This window comes from Falco peregrinus, chromosome 8, assembly GCF_023634155.1.
Source record: "Falco peregrinus isolate bFalPer1 chromosome 8, bFalPer1.pri, whole genome shotgun sequence".
Taxonomy (NCBI): Eukaryota; Metazoa; Chordata; class Aves; order Falconiformes; family Falconidae; genus Falco; species Falco peregrinus.
Genome location: NC_073728.1, coordinates 33,480,146 through 33,498,975, shown reverse-complemented (window position 1 = coordinate 33,498,975; position 18,830 = coordinate 33,480,146). Strand labels below are relative to the sequence as shown.

At 40.4% G+C, this 18,830-nt stretch overlaps 1 protein-coding gene across 6 annotated transcripts; it reads right to left on the bottom strand.

The window, feature by feature from the left end:
* Positions 1-5,447: 5,447 nt before the first annotated feature.
* On the bottom strand, positions 5,448-18,762 carry C8H2orf76 (chromosome 8 C2orf76 homolog). Of its 6 annotated transcripts, none has more exons than XM_055811764.1 (8): positions 18,703-18,754; positions 18,206-18,354; positions 16,782-16,934; positions 14,980-15,030; positions 11,410-11,447; positions 11,194-11,275; positions 8,052-8,124; positions 5,448-7,516 (listed from the first exon to the last, which is right to left on the bottom strand). In XM_055811764.1, the coding sequence occupies exons 3-8, from the start codon at positions 16,912-16,914 to the stop codon at positions 7,507-7,509; spliced, it is 387 nt and encodes a 128-aa protein (XP_055667739.1). In that variant the 5' UTR covers positions 16,915-16,934; positions 18,206-18,354; positions 18,703-18,754; the 3' UTR covers positions 5,448-7,506. The 6 variants fall into 6 exon arrangements, with proteins under 6 accessions (XP_055667739.1, XP_055667740.1, XP_055667743.1 ...); XM_055811765.1 differs by having other exon boundaries at positions 18,206-18,279; positions 18,703-18,751; XM_055811768.1 differs by lacking the exon at positions 18,206-18,354 and having other exon boundaries at positions 18,703-18,762.
* Positions 18,763-18,830: the final 68 nt, after the last annotated feature.

The following is an 18,830-nucleotide window of genomic DNA, read 5'->3' as shown; positions in this document are numbered from 1 at the left end:
AAAGTAGTTTGAAGAATTTTTCAGTTATCTTTTCCTTACACTTTTTTTTGATGTGGGCAGGGGGTTCAGTGAGGTTAGCTTAAAATTTACCAATGAACCGGTTTTGTACTTGGAGTTTCTCCCTCTCTGTATATTTGTACACACATCCATATATATTATCGCAGAATATATAGCTGGAATGTAAATTTTTTATATTTTTATTTTCTGTATTGCCTACTATGTGCCTCTGGGATATGTAAGAACCAACTGAAAAGCTGTAAGAGTAAGCCCAGTTTTAATCACTGGCATCTGTAGTTATATAAAAGATATTCTGAACACGTCTATATAATTATAACAGAACTCGTTTGAGTCTTTTTTTTCTGTCCTCCCCCTAAACAATACCATTACCTTGATGGCAGTAGTAGTGTGATTATCTACAATTTAACCACTAGGAAATTAAGCCCACTACAGCCAGCAGCTGGTAGAGTCTCATTATCAAGGTAATAAGTGAAAATGATCATTGCAGTGACCCACGGTGCCAGGGTCTCAATTACAGAGTTCCTATGCATGTGGGAGGGCACAAGTGTGTACAGACATAAATTTCATTACAAGAGTGGTATTACACAGCACTTGTAGCACAGGATCAAACAAGCTTAATTCACTAAACAAAAAGTGCTGTTGATACAGAGTTCAAGGAAGAAGGAGTTCCAGATGAGGGTTTATGGGACTGGAAAGAAAAACGGAGTTTTAATACTATCAATTTGTTCTCTGTTTCTTAAGTAACTTCTTCACAGAAGTGGCATGCCAGATCAACCAACTTCTGGATCTGCAGCACTGCATTTTAATGAGCTAATTTGTAAGTTGATTTTAATGAATTCATTTAAATTCCTGTGCTGAAGATTAACCTCTGCAGGTACAGTTCTCTCACTCCTTCTGTTTGATAATACAAGGCTTTTAACAGCACGATGGGTTTTTTGCTCTTCAGGGATTTACTTACAAAGTGATATATCAAACTACAGTTAAATCATTAGGGGGATGCACTTGCTTCAGCATCTCTATGCAATATATTTCCTCCAGTCTCTCCAAGATGGCCAGCACAGCAGCATCACCTACTACAATCGGCAACAAAAGCCTGGTGTTATCCTTGAGCTCAAAAGTTCACACACTGAGCTAGCAGGATCTGCAGACTGCGCCTCAGGTTGGAGGAACCAGATTTGTTACAGTAGGACGGTTTTCTTTTATCTGTTTATTGTGCCTTAATAAGCAGCATCGGTTTTGCAGAATTTCTGCTCAAGTTTTTTTCAGTGCAAGTCAGAACCATGCTTATTTTAAAGCTAAGCATACGATATACAGTAAGAAGATACCATCTATGATTAGGGATGGTTCTTAGCAAAGCGTGTGCAGGACTTTCATTATCAAAGACTAAAAATAACTGTTGTATGTGGCCAGTCAGGAGGATCACATGTTACAAGCCACAGTATTACTGGAACCTTTCAAAGACTTAAAGTGCTACTACTGCAGTCCTCCTAGAAAGATAATCTGCTTTAGATTTAGAAACCTCAGCGCTGGAAGATCCACTACAGCTGCTGTTCAGCAGGTTAGTTACTCTTCTTATCAGTTTCCCATATCTGATATGCAATTAGCTAGCTTCAGCTGCCACTGCTGCATGCCAGCCTGCTGGCTTAAAGAGCTGTCTACAATCAGATGTCTTCGTTTAAGTAGCTGTCTCATTCAGTGCTCTAGAAAAGTTGCTGTGCAAGACTCGAGTCTGCTTTCCGCAAAACCAGGTTTACTTGATTAGGGAGGGATGGGGCAGGGGAGCAGCGAGAGGAAATGGCCACGATACTAATTGCTACGATACAAGGCTTTCATTTCCAGCTTGGTGCTTTGACTCTAAAACCAACTGCTGTGCTCCAGTTGGATGGACACAAATATATGCACAGAGCCAAAGACGTGACGTCAAAGCCGTGGGAAAAACAGGCCAACACCACACTTCTCATTTTGAAAACCTCAGTTCACTGAAGAACAAAAGCTTCCCAAACTGGCCTTAAAGTATATGTTCCCTGGGCTTCAGGTTAGAAAGCAGAATTAAACCTTCCCAAGACGTGGAATAAGAACAGACGGCAGCAGTTCTTACAGTACATGCTGACATTCCTGGTACACCACACTAATCACCTGCCAGAGAGCAGAAATGGACATACAAAAGTAAATTCTTATACTGATCCGTCATACTAAGCTCTTGAATGTATTCATTATCAATTGAAACTCCAAACTTTTCTGGCTAGCTGCTTTCAGCCCACTACAAAGGAAAGAATATTGCTATCAGAGGGAGGATGCTAGCAAACAAAAGGTACAATCCATACTGATAAACAAAATATACTGATAAACCAAACAAAAGGTACAATCCATACTGATAAAAAATATCTCTACAGGAAGACGAAAGCTCTATGCCCCATACTGCATCAGCAGCCCAAACACCCACCTGGAGTGGGTGAGGAGTCTCCACTATCTGCCATGCACGCAATGCCTCTAGACAAGGTCCTGGTCCCCAGCAAAGCAGAAATGGGTGCTGTGCAGAAGGAAGAGAAGTGGGAATAACACCTCCCAAACAACCTGCATCATCATGCTGGCTGCACCCATGCACACTGCCGTCTTCCCCTGCAGACAGCACAAGACTGCACAACTTGTAACCTCCCATGCATCCCCTCTGGATTGTGAATGGTATGTGAGGATTATAGTGATCATTCAGAATCAATAAGCAGTTCTCATACACAGCAAGCTGTGGTAAACCGCTAGCATGACACCAGTGCTACCATGCTAGAAGAAAGGAACTAAGCAGCAGCGCAAAACAGAAGGAAGGGAGAACTCAGATGACACAGGCTTTACCTGCCACTTCCCTCTCCTTGACAGACTTTCTGGCATCTGCAAGCGGCTGCAAGAAAAGTAACAGGAATCTCGGCAGAAAACTCTGTTGCACCTTGTCCCTGTATGCACACTTCAATCACTGACAGCGTAAAGCTGTGCACAGTGCTTGGGTTCAGGCTCTGAAACTCATACCTCACCACAGCTCAGGAAGCATGGCCCAGGGAATGCAGCACCAGGTTCTCCTGAGCCCTTGCACTACAAGGAAGAAATAGTAGGAGCTTAGGGTCAGAAGCATGGAGGATACATTTGCTGTGTGTTTAAGCCGTGCTGCTGAAAATGTTTTGCTCTGCTTTGCGTGTGTGTCTGTTCTGGGTGGTTTTCCTTGTGTTCAAAAAAAATAGGCATACTTAAAGTCTACTTTACAAAACCTCAGCAAATTAACACTGATCTTTTCCAGACAATTCTTCAAATGAATGTTCTGCAAATGCCTCTTCACAGCATGCAAAGATTTAGATACGCTGGAAGTGGCTCTGCAAAGGATGCTCTCTAACAAGAGGAATTTAAGCACTGATACCAGTTCAATTTGCCGCTTTTTGATTTTAATATAAAAAGAAATACTTTCTGCAAGGAAAGATTCAGCTTTCATCACCAGAACCCTAGCGCAGACTTTGCAGGCTAAACCAATTCACAGATGAGCACTTCTCATAAACATTACATATTTCTTTGCTTACAGGTTCTGGAGAATGAAAGAACAGGCTGTGCTGACATCTGGTGGCTTTCTCTGCAGACAAAGACAGTTTATGGCAATAGGTCTTGGCTTTTCACTGCTTCCCCCCCCATTTCTGATACAACTTCCCTTGTTTCCTTCTAAGACACAAAGCATTATGATAAAAACATTTTTGTTGCCACTGACCAGTGGACAGTGCTGTCCTGTACAAGTCCTCCTGTAAAGCAAGAAAAGATCCTTTGTTACGCAGTATAAGCAGCAATGTAGAAAAGGTCTCCTCTTTATTTCAAAGCATATTTCTTCATGAACAAAAAAAAAAGTGTACATTCACTGCCACAGGAACTGCTGCTATTGCATATCAGATGAGGTGCAAATCTAACCATTAAAGCACTGCAAATCAGCAGAGGTGGCAGCAAGGAGCAAAGGGAAGTGGCTGGGAAAACACGCACAGCTGCGCCTGTTTCTCTGAGTAGGAAAGCAGGTAGCAGGGAAAAGTCAATGTCCTGATAATATGAAAAGTAGCAAAGTTGCCTAATGGGCATCGTTGCTTGACTTAATCATTTGCAAACCTGTGTGCCAAGTAGTGCTACAAAAAGGAAGTCACGGAAGGAGGATTGGGTGCCAACCAGGAAGACTGTGCCCAGTCCAAACTGGTTAATAAGCAAAAATGTGCGCTTGTCTCAAGTATTTTTAATGGCTCCAGCCGGCTGCCGTTCCTCTGAAACCAAGATCCTATCAATCATATGAGGCCAAGAATGAGTACTGTATGTTCTGGGTTTTCATTCTTGATCTCTGGACACTCAGGATTTCTGTGGCTATTAGCTTCCAATACAGGACCCATGGATGTCCTGTCATGGCTGTGGTAACTCTTGGACTGTTACTTGCAAGCTCATTTCTAAGTAGTGATCTGTCAGGGGATGCGCTGAATACTCCCAGGGAATAAAAGAGGAACACCACAGCTCACAACATCTCTCTAGATCACCTTTAAGACAGAATGTTCACATCAAATAAAGCAGTTCCCCAACTTTAATGGTGATGCATATCAGATCTTTGAGGACTCCTTTGTCCCACTGGTCACTGTGAACATTTAACTCAGCTATTCACATCAGCAGTTTTCTCAGCTCTTGCTTCTTCAAGAGGCAACATAACTACTCCTGGACAGAAAAATACACAAGACTGTGTAATACACACCTTTGCATGCAGAAAGTATAACATGACAAAGCCAGAAAGACCAGGATGCCTATTCCAGCAGTTTATGAGTTCCATTCCAGAAATTATTAAAATGCATTATTTCATGCATTTTCAAGCAGCACTACTCCAGTATTTATGCCAAGAGTGCCATACATTGAAGATTTTGCATCTTTATTCAGTTACACTGTTACCTCTTCTTCATGATAACTCCCTTCCTAATTTCCTTTCTTCTCCTTTAGTAGCTATACTTTCACACCTTGTAACTAAAACACCAGTCTCTCCGAAGTGACTTTTTTCTCCAAGAAACACCCAAGTCACACACACACACACACATAGAGCTTTGTGTTAACTACCTTTCCCTCCTATAGTGCTACAACCCAGCGCAAGTATCTTACTTCAGCACCCACTCTGGATGCTGCTGTTCTTGTTTAAAAAAAAAAAGCTGGTGAAAGACCCAAGGACACCCTCTGAAAGATGAATCCTTATTAACCCCATGATGTCTTAAGAACACTAGCAAAGCTACATGACTTGCCCCACTACACATTATGGGGAAGCCATCTTTGATTAACAGTAATTGTAAAATGATGTAGTTCATGACCTCTGCTAGGATAACAAACCACGGTACCAACCTGTAGGTGGCTTCTTTCAATAGAAGGAGGATTTCATAACAACATGGGCAAAGATACCTCAGTCTTCAGTAATTTATTAGCCAGTGTGCACAGATTTAATTCAATACCTAACAGTCCTGGATCCAAACCTACTTTGACACAAGGCTATACCATATACCACCCAAAAACATTGGAACAGCAGCTATTGTAACAAGTTCTCAGTTACCATCCATGGTTTTGTGGGGTTAATTTGAAAGAAGTATCATTAAAGGTCTAAAAAAAAAAAAAAACCAAACCCAAACAAAACCAAAACCCCCACAGAAACCCACAGTAGAAAAACACTTCAGAAAGAAACCAGTTTACAAGTATGGTCATTGAGAGCATTACAAAAGGCTCTACTGTGCTGCTGCAGAAAGGGGCCAATGAAGTGCCATGGCCAGAGTGAGCTGAGCTCACAAAGCACTAGTTTAACTCTTCCCTTGGAAAAAGAAGCCAGACACATAATTCTTGAATATTTGCATTAAAACATTTACCGTTTTCTCGTTGACGCTGTAAGAATTGCTCTTTCACTGCGCCACACTTGATGTGGCACTGAACATTTGTAACTGTACTAGCCCAGAAAGGGCAGTTGTTCAAATACGGTGACTATTTCAAACACAAATGCCTTAGAGAAGAAGGATCACAAAACCAATCCAAATCTGTCTGAAAGGGCTGGAGACCAAATTCAAAACCCCAGAACATGAGGAAAAGAATGACAGTGTTTGCTCAAGTCTGAAAGCCTGAGTGTGCTGACAGATGTCATCCTGATGACTTGGTAGGACAGTCGGAGACATTGATCTCTCCAGTATGCCATCTACCTCTTACAAAGTTACCTTCATTATTATAAATTTGGCTGAACAAAGCTGGTATACTCTGGAGTGCAATGCTTTAGCTTAAACTGTCTGAGAAGATGAGTACAAATTGGTATTAGCCAGTATAACACATCTGCAAACTTGATGCACTGTGTAGGAAGGTAGCTGAGACATGGGCCCATGTTTAGGGAGCAGGTACCACAACAGAAAGGCAGCCTGGACAGAAAGAAGAGGCAAGTGGTAAGTTCTCCTCACAAATTCATCAGAGAATGCGTAACAGCATTGAAATCCCAAGAGAGCACATGTGACTTCAGTGACACAGGAATCCTCCTTACCAGATAAAGATACAATCACCTTTTTAATCACAGATGACAAAGTGGTAGACTACTTGCACAAGACAATAACTCTGTCTGAAGCAAAGCTGTTGGTAAGTAACACCAGCTATCAAAACCAGCTTAAACCAGAGCACTGTCAGGAATGATGAAGAAAATGAGGTGGGAACAATACATAGAGGTCTCTTTGGCCCTACATCTAAAGTAAAGAGAACTTTTATTTAGATACTTTGGAAATCACACATCTGCTTTCACTATCACATGTCAATTAAAAAAAAATATATCATCAAAGCTCTAGGAAACGGTAAGCTTATTTCTCTGGAAAGTCTCTTGTGGAAATAGTGCTGTCAGCTCTCACCCAGAGCTGAGGGTGGATGTGTGGGTCTAAAGCAATTGTACATGAGGTCTCATTTGATTTAGCAGAACCTATAGCCAAAAAGGCTGCTAAGGCAGAGGGCCAGCATAATTTCTGTTTCAGTGAAGAGAGACTTAAAGGCACAGTGTCCCATCTTGGTACCACCTAAAAAGCAGTTTCATATGCAGTATCTATCTAAAGGTACTTTATTGGATGCATGATTGGGTTTTCTGTTATTTTTTATTTGGTTAATGTAGTAGGAAAGCCTGGAATAACAAAGAACTAACATATAGCAATGAAGTATTTGGCTCTTAGAAAGCAGGAAAGAATCAATTCCCATCTTGACAACATGTGGCTCGCAGAATGGGCCTCTCCTCGCAAAAATGCAATCATTCAAGTTTTAGGCTTAAAACTGAAACCATCAGCTTTCATTCCACTTGGAAAAATGCCCAGTTCCTACTTATGCACACTGATGTCCTAGCAGAACTCAGGTTGGTACCTCTTACATGAAGGTGTCTCTGTGAAGTAAAACTAGAGACAGGCCAGCTGGTCCTTGAACACAAAAGCCTCCCAACAGTCACTTGTCCCTTTCAGCATGCTAAAGAGGGCTGGAAGAGAATATAAAGGAACACATTCAGAAATGCTTGCCAGTCTCCACCATTTAAACAAAAAAAGACCAAACATAAAATGAGAGAATTAAAGCAATGACTTGAAACAAAGATTCTCTTCTCAAGATCTCAATAATACCCACTGATTTGGTCATAAAACTTTTCCATTTTCATTATAAGTTAAAACTGTAATGGGATCTTCCTGTGTACTGTACAGTCTCCATATGTAACTAATGTCTACTGTAGGATCGCACCAAGAATGTGTATCACAGGTCAGAGATTGCACTGCTTGCATCATAAGAAGCAAGCAAAGGAAAAAGAAAAGCAAGAAGGACAAAAAGTAATTTATGTCCCCCAGTTTTCCTTCTCTCAGTCGTAGCATATCGACAGAAATTAATTTCTATAGGAAGGGAACTGCACTGTTTGCAAAGCAATCCTCTAGGATTTATTGATCTTTAAGAAAAATCTCATTAAGCAGAATAAGGAAAATTTACAACAGGTATGGGAAAACAAAACAATCTCTTGGGATCTTCACCAGGCTGAAACAGGATTAGCTTTGTAGTTTCTGTAATCTTCCTCACAGAAGAATGCTAATTCGGTCTCATTTGCTGGAATGAATAAAAAAATTAAATATTTAGCACACCAGTAAATGAACCACCCAACAGCCAGCTATTAGAATCTTAGAAGAGAACTGGCAACTTTTTTGTTAAAGACAATTATAAATCACCACACACTTCCCCCCCGCCCCAACATGCATTTTTGAAAAAAAGATTCTAGTATTAAAGATGTAATTTAACCTTGTTACAAAACAAGAACAAAAATCAAGAACCTGAATGTATAGAAGTAAATATGTACACAAGACACCTCAAGGTTTGTTTAACACAGCCTCAGAATTGCTTGTATAAGCATTCAGCAAATTAAGTGATTGCATTCCTAACGCCTTCACATGCTAAAAAATAATGAAACATTATTTTCTTTTTCTTTCTTTTGTGCATTTTTCTGTTAGGAAAGGGAAAAAGAAACAATTTTTTCGATTAAATTAGCCTGTAGGTATAATAATTTAATACTTAGAGGATCAGTAGAATATTTTACAGATCACTTTACATTCTCCCTCATGACCCATCAAAATATGTGTCTGAAGAAGTTAATTTTTTGCCCTGCTGATGATTAATTCATGAGGCTTCAACAATATGCAAAGTGAAAGACACAAATTGGCTTCTCCAGCAATACCTTCAAATACCTCTAATTATTCACAGGGGATATGGCAGAGCTAAAGGACCCACAAAGGTTCAGAGCAGTCACAATTCTTTCAACCCAGTAGGTCAAGGACTTCCTCTTCTAAAACAATAAGTCAGCAACATTACTAATTCAGAACAGAGACAAATCTGATGGAAAGCCTTCACAATTATTAAACATGAAATTCTTTAAGGTGCTGAGCCAATAAGTTCCACATTCGTTTTTTAAATTAAACCTGAAGTTAATGAAGTCTGCCTGTCTTGTAAAAAAGAAAAAAAAAAAAAAAAAAGAGCACAAGGGGTTTTAGAATCTCAACTAGAAAACCGACAACACTGTTTGCAATGAATACTGAACACTTTATTAACATACACCTTGCTTTAAAAAAAAAAAAAAAAAAAACACCACCAAAACAGGGAAGCATTAACTTTGCTGACTAGATAATAACTGTAATAATAATCGCTACCACAGAGGCTTTCCCGAGGATACTTATCTAATGTCCTCATAATTTATAACTCTCTAGCCCAACCCTGTAAAGTGCCAAGGGCAATCAACTGCAGCTTAGAAAAAACGTTCTGTGTATCTCAGAATTTCCCAGATTTTCGAACGGCAATTCTCTCTTTTATTCTAGCAAATGTTGTCTAGGCTAGACATTGGAAAAATGTAATATGTCAACAAGAGGTTTAAAACCTTACTGATTTAAATGAAACTGTAAAAAACAAGGACTAGTGGTATATGCTATCATACTTCCTTGGTTTACTCTTTCCCACTTCTTGTTGAAGAAGAAGTAGTAAAATCTTTAAGATTTTACTACAATGACCCCACTTCCAACTTAGCTAATTTTCCTACCAAGATATGCTAGAACATACCAAAATTCAAAATAGCATAATGGCATGCTGCATTTTACAAAGCGAGAGTTTTTCTTTTCTATCACAATTACCCATTATACATTAACAATTAACTGCTGTTAGTTATTCTGAAAAAAAATAGAAAGCAGCTTTGAATTATCTTGTGTCTTTAATAAGCCACCCTCTCCATGCAGAGACGCAGAACAGGCTGGTCTACTCCAGTTTCCTTTCATTATAACATTTATCCTGATGTTTTGACACCTTTTCTGAGATCACATCCAACTGTTTCACTGCTGTAGCTACAGCTTAGTTTCAAAGATGGATAATATATACAGATATTTATCAATGCTATCAATACCTTTTTGAAAGAAGGCAGCTCTGAACAATGCAGTTTCTAATTCAACATTTGGCACTGTCATCAGTCCCTCTCCTGAACTGCATTGCCTCTTATGCCTTAGGTAGATAAAAATCATGCTTAAATGAATCTTCTGCTAACTAAATGACAAATCTGTAAGACTTGAGTGCCATTAATCCTCCTTTCTGAGGAACTTTTTTTTTCTTTTCTTTTCTCTCCAGATAAAAAGACCTGGTTTAGTACAAACAGCCAGACAGTAACTATCATTCATATTATAGGAACACCCAGAGACCTTTAGGAAAGGTATACTGAGGCCAGCTGCAGTACACCCTAGAGAGAAACATTAAAAAGACATTCCAAATCACTTGAAACCAGAAAGTAAATGTAAAGAAACAAAAAAGCCAAGAAACCTATGTGAAAGAAATCCCATACCCCAGCTGGGGAGCTATCAGAGGGCAGCAGGAACAGGAGGGAGCTTTCTTTGCGAAACCCCCACACTTAGAGCACAGGCAGTTAAGCATTCCAGCTAGGCAAATCAGATTCAAATGAGCAAATGTCCATATCAAGGTGGAATACAACTACATCCCTTAAGTACCCTGCTGCCACAAAGTCATTCAGCCACATTTATGTGAAGCCCAAAGGACATCCAGGGACCATCAATTTTATCATGACAGACATTTCTTTACATTATTACCAAAAGACATGCCCTATATGTAGTCCCCTGTCAAAATATGAGAAATCAGGTCAAGTTTCAACTCTTTGCTATGTTCAGCACATTCTCTAAATGATAATGCTTGAGCTTTCCTGAGCAATCTGGCTATCAGGCACTGTATGCTGCACATTAAACAAATCTAATCTTATTTCATTATTCCATGCTGGTTCCACTACATACATTTCTAACCAAAACATCAGTTTAAATGTTACTGATAAGACTAAGCAGACATGGTACTAATAACCTATCTGTCAATCATTTAAAATTACTCTCAGCAGAATTATAAGCATACCCTCTAAAAATCACAATTTGCATTCTGAACATTTGAGTGCAGATACCTGCTGCCCTCAGTCCAATGATTTGAATGTACATTATCCCCCCCTCTTCCCTGCATAATTATCAAGTAGTGTAAAGAGCATCAGGAATAGCATTTACTTTTCGGCAGACTATCCAAACATAATCAGCCAGTTATCAATTTAATGACAACCACAATGAACAGCACCTTTAGTCAATACAAATGTACTCCTACCTACTCCAGCTCCTTTCAGCGTTTTATCTTCTTTCAAGATCAGTTTGTCATCATCTTCCAAACTCACTACAAGTTCACCAGTCTGCAAAACAGAGAACCAAAAACCAAAGATAATAAGAATTTACTGAGTGCCTCTGCCCCAGTCCTGTTTGACAGTGCAGAGATCCACTTCAATTAAAGCATGTAAAAAGGGAAGAACACAGCTAATAATCATACCTTAGATTTGTGTGCTTGGTGAATAATCTTCATCGTATCTGAAAGAAAATACAATGTTTTCCTAAAATAAGGCTTAACAGGCAGGTAACACTGAAAGTTGTACTTGGGGAAAGAGAGACAAACAAAGGGCTAAGGTTCAAAATCTTTTGTTAATAAAATTTTGTTTCTTCAACCTAAAAGAGGAGAAAACATCTTGATTTCCCAGTCCTGCAGACACATTCTTAAACCAATCAATGCAACATCTCAAGGTACCACATCCTATTGGGCTCCTGTCTGCTGGCTGAATTACAGTAACTAACTAATGACCATCCCAATTGCCAGTCAAAACACATCAATTTAAATGCCAGTTAGGGTGTTTTAACCTAACAGGTTTTACACATGCAGGTGGTGCAGGACAGACAGCATTTATGCACTGTCAGCTACTACAGTTCAGACGATAGGCAGCAAGTGATTAAGACAGAGTAACCTGACCACTTCAACTCATTCCTTCAAATTTTCCTTCTCATGAAGAAAGCACCCACCACAGAAATTTTGTTAAGCAAGTCCATTTTCCATGAACATGTACAGCCTCTCCTCTTTTTAATGCTATACCCTCTTCAATAATATTTACCTCTGATATGCTTGTGCAGTGTAGGACTTTTAAGAAATTATGTTATATAAAAAAAATACTGCTTTCCTCTGGCAATGTTAGCAGGGCTTTGTTAACAGAAGGGAGAAAGAGGGGAAAATAATGTGATCACTAAAGCAACCAGATGAGTGCAAAGATCCAGAGGGAATGGAAGTCAGAAGATGCCCATGCAGTGCTTAAAAAAAAAAGAAAAAAAAAAAACCTCAAACTCTAAAGCCTCTGTGTTCAAATTCAGAGTGACACATGAATCCCTTCCCAGCAAAAAAGCAAAAACCAGTTCTGCTCGGCTGGTCATTTCCTGTTCTACTTTGTTTTTGTGCATTAACTGAACACTACATGTTAAAATAGTCTAGTAAGAGAATGATGCAAGAAAGTTAAATATGGGCTGAAACAACTTCCAAACTACTGAAAGCAAGTATTCAGATGTTCAGAATAACAGATATCACATTCCCATTCAGAAGTTTGCTTTCATACCACCAAAATGGCCCATTTTGAACATTTTATTTAAAACATTATAGAAAGTAAAAACTACTCTGTATTCCCACTGCAGAGGTTACTGAGAAGGCAACCTTAATATGTTGTAATAATTGCAGCATTAGAAGCAAGACACATATTAATTTGCAATTACCAGGACCCATCTTGCATAGATGTGTTGCAAAAAAGACCAAGCAATCACAGCAAAAATACACTGCAATCATGAAACCTTTCTGCCACAGCAAATATAATCCAGCCTCTGCTTGCTAGTTTTAAGTTTCTCCATCTACTTTGCCACATTCCCTTTTCTCTAGCCTTTGTCCGTTCTCTGAACTGTTGTCTCTATTTTATTTGTTCACAACTCCACCACTGGCATCCAGCAGTTTATCATATATTCACCTGAGCTATTCAAAGGGCTTCTCTAACTCTGTCACAGAAATGAAGACTTTAATCATAATGAGAAGAGACCGTGGTTTAAGTCCTCTCAATAGCCTTTGTTATTTCATCCCCATTTAATTCCACTCAATCATATTCCCAAATTTTTATCTATCCTTTTCCAGTAGTAAATACTCTGTGACAACAGACAAGAAATCACTTTCTAAGTCTGATTCTGTGAACTGTCTACCACATTGCTCTGCATTCATGGAGAGAGGGAATTGAGAAGCAGCTTACGAGACAAGCTGGCACCCAGGCTGCCATCGTCAGTGAAAAGATGGCAATGACAGGGTAGGAAGATGAGACTATTGACTGAGAAGAGTTCTAGACCAAGGACAAGAACAGTGTCTACAGAGCAATGAAGAGAAAATGAAAGCATTGATACGTGAATTAGAGCACCAAGACAAGAGGGAAAATGTGATGTCATTATAGATGATGTTGAGAGAACAAAGTGGTGCTGAATTCTAGAGAGAAGAAGCCATAACAGGCCAGGTGAGAGACAGCCAGGTCCACCTGAGATTTCTGGCACTGCCAAACAAAGGAGGAAAAATCTGATTCTTACGAGCACTAGTCATGCAGAAGTCTCACAGCTCTTTCATCACCAAAATACAACAAAGACTGCAGAGCACACAAGACATGCCAAAAACATGAACCTAGATGATTCACAGCCTGAAGGGAAGGTGAGGAACTTGGCTTTGATTTTTCTGTGTGAAAATTTCCATGCAGCTAACACCATCCCACTAAAAGCAGGCCCCCACTAACTGGTATAACAGGTTTTTAAGTTCTGCAGTGTTTTTCACCCACATTATGCTCAGTTCTGCACAGCACAATCAGGCACTCAGCCACAACATACGCCTTGGGAAAAACTAAACTGATGCTCTAAGTGATGAAACAGCTAGCAGCAGGGATAGGGAACACAAGGAATACCACTGACAGTAGCAGTTCTAGATAGGACACCCTCATCTAGCCAAAGCCACAGATACTGGAGAGAGGAAGGGCACTCCAAATTCAAACTTACAGTTACCTAGATTTTAAGACCTTAAGTAATGTATTAAAAATAATCATAACATTCAAGTCTTTGCCACAGGCATAACATAAATCTCAACCCCTAACTCTTCTTCTGCTTTCATTTTGCACTATCTCTTTCACCATCAGCAAGAACACAGAACAAAATGCTTGGCTTTTTCTTTTTTTTTTTTTTTTTAAATAGGCAAGTAAACTCTATTACCATTCACATGTATTAAGTAGGTTCCTCATACAATTCGTTGAATCACTGTAGAGGAAGGATTTTGTTAACTCCAAGAACATGGGAGAGAGAGGATCCCTTGCAGCAAAACTCCAAGGGAACTTTCAGAATTGCCGAGTTCAGGAAAAGATACGTTACTCACATCTGAGTTAACAGACTCCAGGAAAGGAAATAATTTAGTCTATTTTGAAAGTAGATTCTGTCCCAAACAGATGAATTGCACATGTTCATGCCAATCTTCACAAAAAGGAAATATACACATAGCTTTACATAACTTCACACCAGGCTATTTCACCAGTTCCTCTGCTTCTCTTATATCATGTAAATTATTTAAGTATATAAGTCTTAAGCATTTTCTATTTACTGACTTCAGCTCCTGCTTCTGACTTCACAAATAGATACTAAAATACATAAGTCCATAGACAACTACAGTTTCAAAGCCTTTGAGACCACAAGCTGCTCACTACAGTAAAAAGAGCATTAAAAGGCACTTACAGAAGTAATAAAAAATTAATACTAAAAACCATTGGTACCAATTAGCAAATAATGTATAACATGCAGCCTAATTCAAAGATTAATACGGAACTTCAAAATAACAGCCAAGCTCTGTAGACATGATCCCAGTGGTACAACCCCAGCTACAAGAGCTGGACAGAGTTGCAAATGTAGGCAGGCACTGCCAGCAGCATGAGGATTCTACAGCAGTTTAAATTGTATAAAAACTGGTATAAAATATTATGTCTGCATTTTACAGGAATTAAAACAAAAAGAAAAAAACCACACCTACCATACTTGTAATTTCTAAAAGGAGGAGGAAGTGCTGTTCTTGAAGACACATCTATTAAAATATAAAGCACCAAGTTAAAACACAGTTGTCTTTTATTATTTCCAATATTTTACTTTTCATTATTGTGCAATATATGCACCCTGGACATCCTTTACATCAAAATAAATCCACAACACAGGAGACTTGTTTGAGCATCAAATACTAAAACACAACCTTTGGCTCAAATTCTGTGTTTTCTCCATACTGATTAATTTCACGTGAGCTTGAAGTCCCTCTGAACAAAACGACCTGTGAGGACAGTGTGTCAATACAATTAAGATATGATCACAGGAGTCTGATCCTTCAGAAAGCTGGCAGGAACATCTTGTTAATGGTTTGCACAGCATCTCCCTCTACCTTATACAAACAGCAAACAACTGTCACTCATAACTGAATTGTTCAGTAAATACAGCCATGGGAACCAGCCACAAAAAGGAAGCCAAACTGTAGAAAATTAACTCTTTAGACCCACGCAGGACACAGCCCATAAGCAACTGCAAGAACACTAACACCTTCCCTGGTGCCAACGTTTCCAGTGACACGCAGGGATTTAACCTGGGCCTTGGAAGGCCCAGCCACCTTGCGATGCTAAGCAGCAAGGCGGCTGAAACCGTACTTTCATCAGTAGTTTAACAATTTATCTCAAACTCCCCCTTCAAAACAGGTTACAGTAAAGGAAGGAACACAGCTTTTGGACCAAGAACAGCACTATCCATCTGTGGAATGAGGTTCCAAAAAGCCTTATTCAAGATGCTAGCTTTGTCTCAAATAACAACGAGTTGCAATACTGCACACATCAAAAGCAAGTTTCTTAGCATTGTTTTTTATTTTATCCTTCATAACAGCAGCTGTACCATATGTTTTGGAAGTGCTTGTAGTTTTCTCAAAGCATCCTACAATATTGCCATGCCTATCACTGTCAAGAAGTATGGAAGTTGCTGAAAACACTATATAGCTGCGAGGCCCAGGGCAATGTCCTAGAAGTTGCTCAAATATTATCAGCTATAACAGTTCGAGACTTGTTTAAGCTGACTTCATGTAAAAAAAAAAAAAAATCAAATGATGTTATATTGCACTCTTTGAATGTCTCCATTTAGGTGTGTAGAAATACATCTGCAAGATCAGGGTAACGCCCTAACTACTGAGTCACTGTGTGGGCTGGTCTACGTTAATTAACTTTCAGATACATTGTCACTTTCAGCCAGGCTTCTAAACCAGGAAGCTCATAGATGAGTAAATCTGTACCACAAAGCTCAAGATGGAGACACAAACTGGGCAGCAAACATGCACAGTTAGACCTCGCAGTGTCAAAAACAATTTTTTGAGGTCCTCTCTTCTCACAAATAGCAAACAGATTTGCATTCCCACATTCCACATATTGGTGTAGTTCCTAAGGATCAAAGGCTCTCTAAATTTTACTAATTTACTCCTGTTAATTTATGAATAGCTGCCTGACAGCACCACTCAAGGAGCCTGAAGCACTGAGCCAAATGCTCAATGCCCGCGTCTCTTTTTGACTAAACATGGGGATCTGGGCAGGGGGAGCAGTCTATCCAGATTCAGGCATGGCACATGGACCATAGACACCCTTATTAACTCCAGACCTTTCATCCAAGGGAGGAGAGCGCACAGGGGATGTAAACACAAATCTGGCATCTCTACCAAAGCCACAGAATTCCCATTCATTTGCTCCCCTCCACTTTCTTGTGCAGAGACAACAACACATGGCACTGAAACAAACGAGTAAGGCAACAGCCCCTTACCCTTCTGCACAAAAGTAATGAACTGCTTTACTGTCTGATCCAAGTTAACTCCATGATACACTACAGGTCTGAAATTCCGGTGTTCAAAAGAGCGAACAAGACGAACTGTGATGGTTGAGCTTTCTGCTGACATGAGAATTAATTCTGAATAACCTGGAAAACATTAAAGAGAGGAATGATTGCCCTTCCTCTGTGTATGAGCGCAGCTAGGAAACAAGGTACAAGCGGGTCTCAGGCAAAGATTAAAACACGGCAAGAAATTCAATAGCATTTTGTCTTTCAGGACTTTATTTCTATTATTTCTACAGAAGCAGTATCAGAATCTCAAAACAAACAGGGTTGTCTAGGATATTATTGATACTGCACACCAAATAGTCCAGTATTTGTACCTGTGCTGTGTAATACAGCACCAGACTCCCTATTAAGCACACAAAAATGTTGTAGATAAATGCAAGTATGTTGTTTGGGATTTAAGTGACTGAAGACTACCTGCTGGGTGAGTAACATTGTGCTCTAAAAGAATGTACTAAAATGAACAAACCCAAAACCTTCTTAATATACTTATATCATAGAGGACATAATACCCTGAAAAATGCCTTAAGCTGTTACACAATGCTCATTTTTACCTCCCTACAGAATGTGGAAAAACCTCCCCCACATACACATGCAAATAATTCTCCTGGTATACTACTACATAATTAAGAGGCTTGATTTAATTTAAAATAGTAGGTCTCTAGAATGGTCTACAGGGCTTATAGTACTTCAGCGGAGAGCAGAAACTACAACAGAAGCAGCTTATGAACCCAAGCCCCTCTACAAACAAGCCCACGTGTTGTTCCATTGGGTTCTTTCTCTCCACAGGAAAACAAGCTATTTCCTACCTTGACAATCTTCTCTTAATTTTGGTGCTGGGTATTCCTCAACAACATTGCTTTCTGGTCACACAGTAAACTGCCGTGGCTGCTGCAGCAATGAGCAAAGACTGCAGTCTAAGTGCTGCAACATCAGCCAGGGACACAGTACAGCCTCTGCATCTCCTATCCCTCAGCAGCCATTTCAGTCACCACTTCCAGTCCTGCAAGGGATTCTCTTGCCTATTCATCCTTTCATGTTCTTTTTTTGTGTGTGTATGGCTTTTTTTTTTCTCCTTCCGTGCTGCGAGGGGAGATTATCTAAGCACCCCACCATCATGCAGGTACCCAGGCATCTCCCAATCCTTGCTGTATTTGTCCTAGCAAAGTAAGCAAGCAGTATTTTCTTCAAATACTTTCTGCAGAATGGGGACACAGGCCTTCCACATCAGAAGGTAACTTGCTTTTACATCCCCTTGGTCAATAACTCCCAGAGCTCTAACTCAATTTTCATTGTAAATAAGCTGTGATACACAAATGAAAGATGCCAATCAAGAAAAGCATACTTTGTACCTTAAAATCACTAGATTTTTGCTATACAGCAAATATTAATATCTTCTTGATGCTGTTGCACATGGGCTTGAGACCTGGAGGGCACAGTAGAGAGTAAAGGAAAGGGGATAGCATTCAATTAACTTTCTCCTGAGCAGCGTGGAAGAATGCTGTAAGAATACAGATTTGGGAGCAGAGACCGCCGCTTTTCACAAGTACTGCACAGACCCAACAGACCGATTCCACCTCGGGCGGAGACCAGGTACCGGGGCAGCACAGCAGACCCCCTGCAGGCGCTGGCCGGGGCAGAGGCGCTACCGACCGGTACCTCTTGCGAAGGGGGCCCACCCCTGGGCCCGCCCAGCTTAGGCCCACCCGCTGTAGCACCAGGACCCGCGGCGGAGCACCGCCCGCCCCAGGTATCCGTTCGAGATCGAACGGCCTCCCTCAGCCCTCACAGCCCCCTCAGCCCCCGTCCCGCCCCAGCAGGGCCGTTACCCCCCCCTCAGCCTTGCTACCGACTGCCCCGCCGGCGCTTCCGGGTCCCTCTCCTCAGCCCGCCTTCGCACAGCCCCACCAATCACCTCGTTTCGGTGCCACCCACCTCACCGAGGGATTGGCTGCGAGGCGCCCTGTCCCCGCCCCC

Bases quoted from the DNA above. Each gene is read 5' to 3' on its own strand.
- C8H2orf76 (XM_055811768.1), bottom strand. From the start codon at position 16,914: ATGTCAGCAGAAAGCTCAACCATCACAGTTCGTCTTGTTCGCTCTTTT. The intron at 11,276-11,409 runs GTATGATTATTA...TCTGTTTTGCAG, and splicing joins ACCAAGCACACAAATCTAAG to ACTGGTGAACTTGTAGTGAG. The intron at 8,125-11,193 runs GTAGGAGTACAT...TATTCATTCCAG, and splicing joins GCTGAAAGGAGCTGGAGTAG to CAAATGAGACCGAATTAGCA.